This window comes from Eschrichtius robustus, chromosome 19, assembly GCF_028021215.1.
Source record: "Eschrichtius robustus isolate mEscRob2 chromosome 19, mEscRob2.pri, whole genome shotgun sequence".
Lineage (NCBI taxonomy): Eukaryota > Metazoa > Chordata > Mammalia > Artiodactyla > Eschrichtiidae > Eschrichtius > Eschrichtius robustus.
Genome location: NC_090842.1, coordinates 63374671 through 63387901, shown reverse-complemented (window position 1 = coordinate 63387901; position 13231 = coordinate 63374671). Strand labels below are relative to the sequence as shown.

The 13231-nt window shown below is 43.5% G+C and overlaps 1 protein-coding gene across 1 annotated transcript in view; it reads left to right on the top strand.

Annotated features, from left to right (window-relative positions):
* LOC137752460 (zinc finger protein 135-like) overlaps window positions 1-13231 on the top strand; it is a 34330-nt gene that overhangs the window by 10982 nt on the left and 10117 nt on the right. The window contains 1 exon segment of the mRNA XM_068527159.1: window positions 7871-8000. Coding sequence (XP_068383260.1) covers window positions 7871-8000 — 130 coding nt within the window.

Below are 13231 nucleotides of genomic sequence, written 5' to 3'. Positions count from 1 at the left end.
AGATCTTCCCAGAGACCCATGATGTCACTGGCTGAGCCAAATAAAGCCAATGATTGGAGGGAAGGTTTTGGGTGGTCAGTTGACCTGGAGGGGTCTGAAGTTCTTTTTCTAACCTGCAGGCTTTTTCTCTCTGACCAGGGCTATTATATATAGGCGAAACCGAAAACTCCTGCTTCAGTAGGGCTCTGGTTTTGAGGTTTGTAAGGGGAAAGGAAAAGAAGTTTAATAAAGTCTGTGACAGATTCCTCAGTGTCTGCATCAGTTTCTGGAGGACCCTGCCCCAATTGGTGTCCCGCTCTGGACACCTGACTGGGTGCTCCTCAAGGGGTGGGGCCACGTCTCACTCATCTGTAGATTCCAAATACCCTAATTAAAAAGTAGAAGTCGCTGACGAGCCAGGAGGTGGGAGGCGGGGGCCGCGCGGCGGCTGCTGCTGCAGTGGGGCAGGTGGCAGTGACTGGCGGCGACCGAGGCGGCAGTGAGCGATTTAACCCAGAGACTGACTTCACTATAGAAACACCCACAGTTGTATCAATGACTGGGGAAAGATAGTGGCAACAGGCAAAGGAAAAACATCTCTGACATACTAAGGACAATGAGTATGCTAAAACCAAGCGGGCTTAAGGCGCCTACCAAGATCCTTAAGCCTGGAAGCACAGCCTTGGAGACACCTTCTCCTGGTAATGCTTTATGTTTCTCCTTAACAGCAAGTTTTTAATCCTATATGAAGACTTCTATTTGAAAATTTTAAAAAGACAATCTTATAAAACTTCATATTCTTGAAAATACTTGAGAAAGTTTCAATTAAAAGACATAGAATTTTAGAGGGGCGGAGTCAAGATGGCATACTAGGAGGACACAGAATTCGCGTCTCCTCACAACTAGGGCACCTACCAGGCACTGGTTGGGGACCACAGACACCTAAGGGGACGGGAGGAGCCCCCAGCGACTGGTTGTTTCAATTATAGTTTTATTTTTCCTAATATATTTTTTATCTTTCTAATTTTATTTTATTTTTTATTCTTTGATATTGTACTGCTCCTTTTTTTCTTTCTTTCTTTTTTCTTGTCTTTTTTTTTTTAACTGTGCCACGAAGCTTGCAGGATTGCAAGTTCTTGGTTCCCAGGCCAGAGGTTGGGCCGAGCTCCTGTGGGGGGAGCTCTGAGTCCAAACCGCTGGACTAACAGAGAACCTCAAACCCCAGGGAATATTAATCGGAGTGAGGCCTCCCAGAGATCCTCATCTCAGCACCAAGACCCGGCTCTATCCAACTGCCTGCAAACTCCAGTGCTGTACATCTCAGGCCAAACAACAAGTAAGACAGGAATACAGCAACATCCATCAAAAAAAAAAAAAAATGAAATGACAAAAAAATATGTTACAGACAAAGGAGCAAGATAAAAACCTACAAGACCAAATAAATGAAGATGAAATAGGCAACCTACCTGAAAAAGAATTCAGAGTAATGATAGCAAAGATGATCCAAAATCTCAGAAACAGAATGGAGAAAATACAAGAAATATTCAACAAGGATCTAGAAGAACTAAAGAACAAACAAACAATGATGAACAACACAATTACTGAAATTAAAAATACTCTAGAAGGAATCAATAGCAGAATAACTGAGGCAGAAGAACGGATAAGTGAGCTGGAAGATAAAATGGTGGAAATAACTGCCAGGGAGCAGAATAAAGAAAAAAGAAAAGAATTGAGGACAGACTCAGAGACCTCTGGGACAACATTAAACACACCAACATTCGAATTACAGGGGTCCAGAAAAAGAAGAGAAAAAGAAAGGGTCTGAGAATATACTTGAAAAGATTATAGTCAAAAACTTCCCTAACATGGGAAAGGAAATAGTCAATCAAATCCAGGAAGCACAGAGAATACCATACAGGATAAACCCAAAGAGAAACACACCAAGGCACATATTAATCAAACTATCAAAAATTAAATACAAAGTGGGGCTTCCCTGGTGGCGCAGTGGTTGAGAATCTGCCTGCCAATGCAGGGGACATGGGTTTGAGCCCTAGTCTGGGAAGATCCCACATGCCGCGGAGCAACTAGGCCCGTGAGCCACAACTACTGAGCCTGCGTGACTGGAGTCTGTGCTCCGCAATAAGAGAGGCTGTGATAGTGAGAGGCCTGTGCACCGTGATGAAGAGTGGCCCCCGCTTGCCACAACTAGAGAAAGCCCTCGCACAGAAACGAAGACCCAACACAGCCAAAAATAAATAAATAAATAAATAAATAAATAAATAAATAAATAAATAATTAATTAAATACAAAGAAAAAATACTAAAAGCAGCAAGGGAAAAGCAACAAATAACATACAAGGTTATATGTTAACCCCATAAGGTTAACAGCTGGTTTTTCAGCAGAAACTCTGCAAGCCAGAAGGGAGTGGCAGGACATATTTAAAGTGATGATAAGGAAGAACCTACAACCAAGATAACTCTACCTAGCAAGGATCTCATTCATATTCGCTGGAGAAATTAAAACCTTTACAGATAAGCAAAAGTTAAGAGAATTCAGCACCACCAAACCAGCTTTACAACAAATACTAAAGGAACTTCTCTAGGCAGGAAACACAGGAGAAGGAAAAGACCTGCAAAAACAAACCAAAAACAATCAAGAAAATGGTAATAGTAATATACATATTGATAATTACCTTAAATGTAAATGGATTAAATGCTCCAACCAAAAGACATAGACTGGCTGAATGGATACGAAAACAAGACCCGTACATATGCTGTCTACAAGAGACCTACTTCAGACCTAGGGACACATACAGACTGAAAGTGAGGTGATAGAAAAAAAAAAAAAACATTCCATGCAAATGGAAATCTGAAGAAAGCTGGAATAGCAAGTCTCATATCAGACAAAATAGACTTTTAAATAAAGACTATTACAAGAGACAAAGAAGGACACTACATAATGGTGAAGGGATCAATCCAGGAAGAAGATATAACAATTGTAAATATTTATGCACCCAACATAGGAGCACCTCAATACATAAGGAAATCGACAGTAACACAATAATAGTAGGGGACTTTAACACTCCACTTTCACCAATGGACAGATCATCCAAAATGAAAATAAATAAGGAAACACAAGCTTTAAATGACACATTAAACAAGATGGACTTAATTGGTATTTATAAGACATTCCATCCAAAAACAACAGAATACACTTTCTTCTCAAGTGCTCATGGAACATTCTCCAGGATAGACCATATCTTGGGTCACAAATCAAGCCTTGGTATATTTAAGAAAACTGAAATCATATCAAGTATCTTTTCTGACCACAACGCTATGAGACTAGATAGCAATTACAGGGGAAAAAAAACTGTAAAATACAAACACATGGAGGCTAAACATTACCCTACTAAACAACCAAGAGATCACTGAAGAAATCAAAGAGGAAATCAAAAAATACCTAGAAACAAATGACAATGAAAACACGACGACCCAAAGCCTATGGGATGCAGCAAAAGCAGTTCTAAGAGGGAAGTTTATAACAACACAACCCTACCTCAAGAAACAAGAAAAATCTCAAATAAACAACCTAACCTTACACCTAAAACAATTAGAGGAAGAAGAACAAAAAAAACCCAAAGTTAGCAGAAGGAAAGAAATCATAGAGATCAGATCAGAAATAAATGAAAAAGAAATGAAGGAAACAACAGCAAAGATCAATAAAACTAAAAGCTGGTTCTTTGAGAAGATAAACAAAATTGATAAATCATTAGCCAGGCTCATCAAGAAAAAAAGAGAGAAGACAAATCAACAGAATTAGAAATGAAAAAGGAGAAGTAACAACTGACACTGCAGAAATACAAAGGATCATGAGAGATTACTACTAGTAACTATATGCCAATAAAATGGACAATCTGGAAGAAATGGACAAATTCTTAGAAAAGCACAACCTTCCGAGACTGAACCAGGAAGAAATGGAAAATATAAACAGACTAATCACAAGCACTGAAATCGAAACTGTGATTTAAAATCTTCCAACAAACAAAAGCCCAGGACCAGATGGCTTCACAGGTGAATTCTACCAAACATTTAGAGAAGAGCTAACACCTATCCTTCTCAAACTCTTCCAAAATATAGCACAGGGAGGAACACACCCAAACTCATTCTACAAGGCCATCATCACCCTCATACCAAAACCAGACAAAGATGTCACACAAAAAGAAAACTACAGGCCAATATCTCTGATGAACATAGATGCAAAAATCCTCAACAAAATACTAGCAAACAGAATCCAGCAGCACATTAAAAGGATCATACACCATGAGCAAGTGGGGTTTATCCCAGGAATGCAAGGATTCTTCAATATACGCAAATCAATCAATGTGATACACCATATTAACAAACTGAAGGATGAAAATCATATGATAATCTCAATAGATGCAGAAAAAGCTTTTGACAAAATTCTACACCCATTTATGATAAAAACTCTCCAGAAAGTAGGCATAGAGGGAACCCACCTCAACATAATAAAGGCCATATATGACAAACCCACAGCCAACATTGTTCTCAATGGTGAAAAACTGAAACCATTTCCTCTAAGATCAGGAACAAGACAAGGTTGCCCACTTTCACCACTATTACTCAATATAGTTTTGGAAGTTTTAGCCACAGCAATCACAGGAGAAAAAGAAACAAAAGGAATCCAAATCGGAAAAGAAGAAATAAAACTGTTACTGTTTGCAGATGACATGATGCTATACATAGATAATCCTAAAGATGCTACCAGAAAACTACTAGAGCTAATCAATGAATTTGGTAGAGTAGCAGGATACAAAATTCATGCACAGAAATCTCTTGCATTCCTATACACTAATGATGAAAAATCTGAAAGAGAAATTAAGGAAACACTCCCATTTACCACTGCAACAAAAAGAACCAAATACCTAGGAATAAACCTACCTAAGGAGACAGAAGACCTGTATGCAGAAAACTGTAAGACACTGATGAAAGAAATTAAAGATGATACAAACAGATGGAGAGATATACCATGTCCTTGGATTGGAAGAATCAACACTGTGAAAATGACTCTACTACCCAAAGCAATCTACAGATTCAATGCAATCCCTATCAAACTACCAATGGCATTTTTCACAGAACTAGAACAAAAAATTTCACAATTTGTATGGAAACACAAAAGACCCTGAATAGCCAAAGCAATCTTGAGGAAGAAAAACGGAGCTGGAGGAATCAGGCTCCCAGTCTTCAGACTATACTACAAAGCTACAGTAATCAAGACAGTATGGTACTGGCACAAAAACAGAAATATAGATCAATGGAACAGGATAGAAAGCCCAGAGATAAACCCACACACATATAGTCACTTTATCTTTGATAAAAGAGGCAAGAGTATACAATGGAGAAAAGACAACTTCTTCAATAAGTGGTGCTGGGAAAACTGGACAGCTACATGTAAAAGAATGAAATTAGAACACTTCCTAACACCACACACAAAAATAAACTCAAAATGGATTAAAGACCTAAATGTAAGGCCAGACACCATAAAACTCTTAGAGGAAAACATAGAACACTCTATGACATAAATTACAGCAAGATCCTTTTTGACCAACCTCCTAGAGAAATGGAAATAAAAACAAAAATAAACAAATGGGACCTAATGAAACTTAAAAGCTTTTGCACAGCAAACGAAGTAACTGACAAAGGATTAATCTCCAAAATATACAAGCAGCTCATGCAGCACAGTATCAAAAAAAAAAAAAAACCCAATCCAAAAATGGGCAGAAGACCTAAATAGATATTTCTCCAAAGAAGATATACAAACACATGAAAAGATGCTCAACATCACTAATCATTAGAGAAATGCAAATCAAAGCTACAATGAGGTGTCACCTCACACCGGTCAGAATGGCCATCATGAAAAAATCTACAAACAGTAAATGCTGGAGAGGGTGTGGAGAAAAGGGAACCCTCTTGCACTGTTGGTGGGAATGTAAATTGATACAGCCACTACGGAGAACAGTATGGAGGTTCCTTAAAAAACTAAAAACAGAACTACCATATGACCCAGCAATCCCACTACTGGGCATATACCCTGAGAAAACCATAATTCAAAAAGAGTCATGTACCACAATGTTCATTGCAGCACTATTTACAATAGCCAGGACATGGAAGCAACCTAAGTGTCCATCGACAGATGAATGGGTAAAGAAGGTGTGGCGCATATATACAATGGAATGTTACTCAGCCATAAAAAGAAATGAAATTGAGTTATTTGTAGTGAGGTGGATGGACCTAGAGTCTGTCATACAGAGTGAAGTAAGTCAGAAAGAGAAAAACAAATACCGTATGGTAACACATATATATGGAATCAAAAAAAAAAAAGGTTCTAATGAACCTAGGGGCAGGACATGAATAAAGACACAGACGTAGAGAATGGACTTGAGGACACGGGAAGGGGGAAGGGTAAGCTGGAACGAAGTGAGAGAGTAACATTGACATATATACACTACCAAATGTAAAATAGATAGCTAGTAGGAAGCAGCTGCATAGCACAGGGAGATCAGCTCGGTGCTTTGCGACCACCTAGAGGGGTGGCATCAGGAGGGTGGGAGGGAGATGCAAGAGGGAGGGGATATGGGAATATACGTATGCATATAGCTGATTCACTTTGTTATACAGCAGAAACTAACACAGCATTATAAAGCAATTATACTCCAATAAAGATGTTAAAAAAAAAAGTAGAAGTAGACTTCCCTGGTGGCGCACTGGGTAAGAATCCGCCTGCCAATGCAGGGGACATGGGTTTGATCCCTGGTCCGGGAAGATCCCACATGCTACGGAGCAACTAAGCCTGTGAGCCACAACTACTGAGCCCGCTTGCTGCAACTACTGAAGGCCACATGCCTAGAGCCGGTGCTTGGAAGCAAGAGAAGCCACCACAATGAGTAGCCCGCACACGGCAAGGAAGAATAGCCCCTGCTCACCACAACTAGAGAAAGCCCGCTCACAGCAACGAAGACCCAATGCAGCCAAAAATAAATAAATAAATTTATTTTTTTAAAAAAGAACATAGAACCTAGACTGGTTGAAACCAGAAGATTGATGATGCTTGAAACTTCACCTTGATGCCAAGCAATCCGAGAATTGTCCACAAGCTGATCACGCCCTGCTCCTTGAACACTATAAAACTCCTCATTACCCCCTCCAGGGTGGGTCACACAGTCTTGAGGGCATTAGCCCCTTGTGGCCCCTTTGCCTGGCAAAGCAATAAAAGCTACTCTTTTCTACTTCACCCAAAACTCTGACTCCGCATTTCTATTCAGCACCGGTGAACGGAGTCCGAGTTTCGGCAACAAGATTTTATTATTTTGATATATTAACAGACGAATTTATAATAACCCAATGCATCCTTGCATTCCTGGCCATCTCCAGCTCCCACTATAGGGGTCTGTTTCCTTTACCACGCTGCCCCTTAAGAGGTGATGGATGAAACTGAGCCAAACAGGAAGGCGGTTGCCCAGGGAAATTGAATAATTAAGTAACAGAGGCTCGATTCATTCACCATCAGTTTAGGTGGTGTCTTGAAAACTTTTGCTTTGGTAGGAGAAATTTGAGTTAGATGGGTTAACTGGACTATGACGTCGCCTCCTGTGGAGGGCAGTGAAAAACTTTGGCTATAATGGAAATATTCACGGTGCCAGTACAGCCATACAGTTGCCAAATACCATGTTTCGGCCAGCTGCAAAGTAGCTGTTTACAGCACTTTTTCTCCCGCCCCACTTTCTACTCGTGGACTCCATTTCCCAGCATTCCCCTACCCACAGAGACCTTAGGCCTAGAGGAGCGTGGGCCGCAGTGGTTTCTGGGAAATGCAGTCCAGCTGCGGAGCGCAGTTTAAAGTACCAGGACTTGAGGTTCCGAGACAGCGACCGCGCAGGCGCTTTCCGGGGCCCGAAGGAGGGCGGGAAGGCCTGGCCGCCGTGCACAACCCGCGGGGGCGCACAGGTGAGTTCCGAACTGGCGGACACAAGAGGCTGCCGTTGGATGTGGGCTGACCGAGGCAGGCGCGCAGGAGGCGGGCCGAGTCTGCCTGGGTGGGAGGGGAAGGGCGCTGTGGGCGGCTCCCCGCCCCCTCCTGTCACTCGTGAGGCTGCCTCAGAGCCCCAGTGCCCCAGTGCCATCGACTCAGCGCACAGGAATTGGGCACCTGCTGTTTTCCAGGAGTCTAGCCGGGTGCGGATCTGCGGCCATTTCCCAGGAGGGAGAATGTACCTTTTCCTCACTTAGCAGGTGAAGAAGAAACAGGCAAGGGAGATTCATGGCTTCTTCCAGATCACAATGCCGATGAGTTGTCGACATGGTGTGAACCCAGGGATGTCTGACCCGAAAGCCCTAGCCCCTCTCTCTGGGTCTCATCTCCTCTCTCTAATCTCCCACCACCACCCCAACCCCCATTCTGCCTCTGTCTCCCTGGGTCTCTGCTTCTCTTTCTCTGTGTCTGTCCCCTTCTCTCTGGGCCTCTGCGTGCCCCCAGCCTACATAAGTCTCTGTGTTTTTTCTAAAAACAGTCATTTTCTTCCAAAACCATTGCACTATGCTCACATCAGGAAAGGAACATCCATACAATACTATTGATTAGCTAATCTGCAGGCCTTTTTCAGATTTTGCTAATTGTCCCAATAATGTCCTTAATGGCAAAAGAAAATCCCGTGTCATGCACTGCATTCGTTGTCGTCACTTTAGTCTCCGTTAACCTGGAACAGTTGTTCAGTCTTTCTTTGACCTTCATGATCTTAGCAATTCTGAAGATTGCAGACCACGTACTTCTAGAATGTCCCTCAGTTTGGATGTGTTGGTTGTTCCCTTGTGATTAGATTTAGGCTACATGCTTTTGGCAGGAATACCTTAGGAGTGAGATGTGTCCTTAACAGAGCAGGAGCCTGTGATGTCCGCTTGCCCATCACTGGTCACATTGACCTCAATCACTTGGCTAAGGTGGCATCTGCCAAGTTTCTCCACTTTAAAAAGTTATCCTCTTCGTTTTGTAATTACAGTAGATCCCATTATCCTCGGAGGGTACATTCCAAGACCCCCAGTGGGTGGCTGAAATCTTGGATAGTACTGAACCCTCTATATACTGTTGTTAACCTAAAGAATAAAGCAGCGGGTTATTTTACCAGCAAAATGGGCTTATTCAGGAACAGCAAAGAATTGCAATTCGGGACAAGCAGGCTATAGCAAAAGCCATAGGAAGTCCAACAAACAAGAGAGGAACTTTATCTTATGGAGAAAAAAACCCCAGGAAATTGAGAGGAGTTCTTTTGAATGAAAGTCCATTGGAGAAAAGTGAGAATTCGGAGTGGTGATGGTTTCCCATTGGCCTAGTTGCTGCGGTAGTTGATTTCTTGTAGGGGATGCAATGTACATCTTTTCTGGTTGGGGCCTATAATAGATGGTTCTTTCCTGCTGAAGCGTCTTCCATTAGGGCCTGTGATGGATGTGGAGTGGTGCTGCTTGAGAACTCCCCCTCCTGGCCTGGCAACTCCACTTTTTAAATAATCTAATCTAATTTAATTTAATTTAATTTTTGGCTGCGCCACGCGGCATGTGGGATCTTACTTCCCTGAACAGGGATCGAACCCACGCCCCCTGCATTGGAAGCATGGAGTCTTAACCACTGGACTGCCAGGGAAGTCCCCCAACTCCACTTTAAATGAGGTTCTCCTTTATTAATTTTCACACTGTTTTCTTCTAAACACTCGTACCTATGATAAAATTTCATTTACAAATTAGACACAGTAAGAGATTAACAATAATAGCTAATAATAAAATAGAACAATTTGAAGAATATACAGTAATAAAAGTTATGAGAATGTGGACTCTCTCAAAAAATCTCACTGTACAAATTTAATGCCTCTTCTGTAAAGCACTTATGCTTATGCGCTGTGGCTGTAACTTTTGCAGTTTGTTGGGGGTTTTTCGTTTTTTTGTTTTTTTGGCCACGCGGCTTGTGGGATCTTCCCCGACCTGGGATTGGACCCGGGGCCATGGCAGTGAAAGCACTGAATCCTAACCACTGGACCGCCAACAAAGTCCTGAATTTCTTTTTCTTTCATCACAATTTCACAGATAGAAGATGCACTCTTACCGTAGATCTTAGCAACCTCAGCATATGATTTTTTTTCTTTTGTTTTTTAAATTTTATTTATTTTTGGCTGCGTTGGGTCTTCGTTGCTATGCGCAGGCTTTCTCTAGTTGCGGCGAGCGGGGTCTACTCTTCATTGCGGTGCGCTGGCTTCTCATTGCGGTGGCTTCTCTTATTATGGAGCATGGGCTCTAGAGCGCAGGCTCAGTAGTTGTGGCGCTGGGGCTTAGTTGCTCCGCAGCATGTGGGATCTTCCTGGACCAGGGCTCGAACCCATGTCTTCTGCATTGGCAGGCGGATTCTTAACCAGTGCCACCAGGGAAGTCTGATATTTTTTTCTTTCTTTATTGAGGACTTTTACCTTTTCACTTAAAGGAAGCACTTTACAGCTTCTCTTTGGCATATTCGAATTACCAGCATCGCTACTCTTGCACTTTGGGGCCATTACTAAGTAAAATAAGGGTTACTTGAACACAAGCACTGTGATGCCGCGACAGTCCATCGAGACAACTACTAAGTGACTATTGGGCAGGATACGCTGGACAAGGGGATAATTCATGCCCCAGGTGGGATAGAGCGGGATGGCGCAAGATTTTATCACGATACTCAGAATGGTGTGTGATTTAAAACTTGTGAATTGTTTCTTTCTGGAACTTTCCATTCAGTGTTTTTGGACCACAGTTGACCTCAGGTAACTGAAACCGTGGAAAGTGAAGCCGCGGATAAGGGGGCGCTACCGTAGTTAGTGACTCATGAGGAGGTGGTTAAGCCTCTGTTCCTCATCAAAATTTCACCCACTGGTTTCAGCCCTCAGGTGGGTGCGTTCCTGTGTAGCTGGGTGTACGTGCAGCTGTTTGCCTGGAGGCACGTGAGGCTCTGAGTCTTTATTTCTGGACCGTGTTAGTTTCCCATTTCTGCTCTAACAAATTACCAGAAACTTAGTGGCTTCAAACAACACAGATGTAGTATTCTCTTACAGTTCTGGAGGCCAGAAGTCTGAACTGGTTTTCACTGGGCAGCAATCAAGGTGTCATCAGAGCCATGCTTTCTTCAGAGGCTCTAGGGGAGAATCCATTTCCTGGCCTTTTCCAGCTTCTGGAGGCTGCTTGCCTCCCTTGGCTCGTGGCCCCTTCCTTCAGCTTCAAAGCCAGAGGCGTAGTGCCTTGCCTCTCTGACTCTGCTCCTCTTTACTTCTGTCACATGGGCTTCTCCTCCGTGTCAGATCTCCCTCTGCCTCCCTCTTCTAAGGACACTTGTCATTGCATTTGGGGTCCACCCAGACAATTCAGGATCATCTTCCCATCTCAGGATGCGTAACTTGAGAGGCAGTGTTCCAGGCTGGGATTACAGTCCTGCCCAAAGACTCAAACTTAGTGTTTTTTATCTACCTTGCAGTGTATGGGGCTTTCCAGAGCCCACAAACATCAGTCCCTCCAGGCAGCCTGTGGAAAGCTCACATATTTAACTTGGTTTTTCTAAGAACTTGCTGGGGCTCTGAGCTCACAGCCTGGCTCTGTTACAAATGTTACAAGTGGTTGTGACCTGCACACAGCCCGCTCTGCTCTGAGTCAGGAGAGGCTGGCTGCATTCAGGAACTCACCACCCCCCCAAAAAAGCAAAAGAAAGATGCTTAACTTAATCACATCAAAAGTTCACCCCAGGGCTTCCCTAGTGGCGCAGTGGTTAAGAATCCGCCCGGGGCTTCCCTGGTGGTTCAGTGGTTGGGGGTCTGCCTGCCAATGCGGGGGACACGGGTTCAAGCCCTGGCCCGGGAGGATCCCACATGCTGCGGAGCGGCTGGGCCCGTGTGCCACAACTACTGAGCCTGCTCTCTAGAGCCCGCGAGCCACAACTGCTGAGTCCACGCACCACAACTACGAAGGCTGCGTGCCTACAGCCCGTGCTCCGCGGCAGGAGAAGGCACGACAGTGAGGAGCCCCCGCACCGCGGCGAGGAGGGGCCCCCACTCGCCGCGGCTGGAGAGGGCCTGCGCGCAGCGGCAAAGACCCAACGCAGCCAAAAATAAAAACAAACAAATAAATTAATTAATTTAAAAAAAAAAGAATCCGCCCGCTAATGCATGGGACACGGGTTCGAGCCCTGGTCCGGGAAGATCCCACATGCCGCGGAGCAACTAAGCCCCAGCGCCACAACTACTGAGCCTGTGCTGTAGAGCCTGTGAGCCACAACTACTGAGCCTGTGCGCTTAGAACCCGTGCTCCACAAGAGAATCCACCACAATGAGAAGCCCACGCACGCAACAAAGAGTAGCCCCTGCTCACCGCAACTAGAGAAAGCCTGCGCACAGCAACGAAGACCCAACAGCAGCCAAAAATTTAAAAATTAATTAATTAATAAAAATTTTTAAAAAGTTCATCCCAGGGATATCTTTTGGGACCATTATTCAGCCCACCACCTGGTCTATGTCCAGGCCTGTCTCCCTCACAGGCAGGAAGTCCCTCGAGGGCAGGATCACATCTCACTCATCTCTCTGCCCTCAGAACCCCAAATGGAGCCTGTTACTCACATGGGGCACAGAGCATGTTTGACGAATGAATGGGGGTGACCACAGTCTGAGCACCAACTTCTCTTTGTAAAGGATTCTTCAACTTCATCTCAACAGCTGGAATCCTCCTTTAAATGACATCTTAAGCAGGAGTCCAGGATCCTTGGATACTGCTTGGATTTTAGGACAGATAGAAGGAGCTCTGCAAAATGTGGTCCATCCACACAATGGAATATTATTCAACCATAAAAAGGAATGAGACACTGATTACATGCTGTAGCATGGATGATCCTTGAACACGTTGTGCTGAATGAAAGAAGCCAGACACAAAATGTCACATATGGTATGGTTCCATTGATATGAAATGTCCAGAATAGGCAAATCCATTGAGACAGAAAGGTTAGTGGTTATGAGGGGGGGCTGGCATTGGGGAAGGGAGATTCAGGGGTGACTGATTAAGTACAAGGTTTCCTTTTAGGGCGATGATGAAAATGTCCTGCAACTAGATAGCAGTGATGGTTGCACACCGTTGTGACTGTATTAAATGCCACTGAATTGTATATATTCAAATGGTTAAAATGGTAT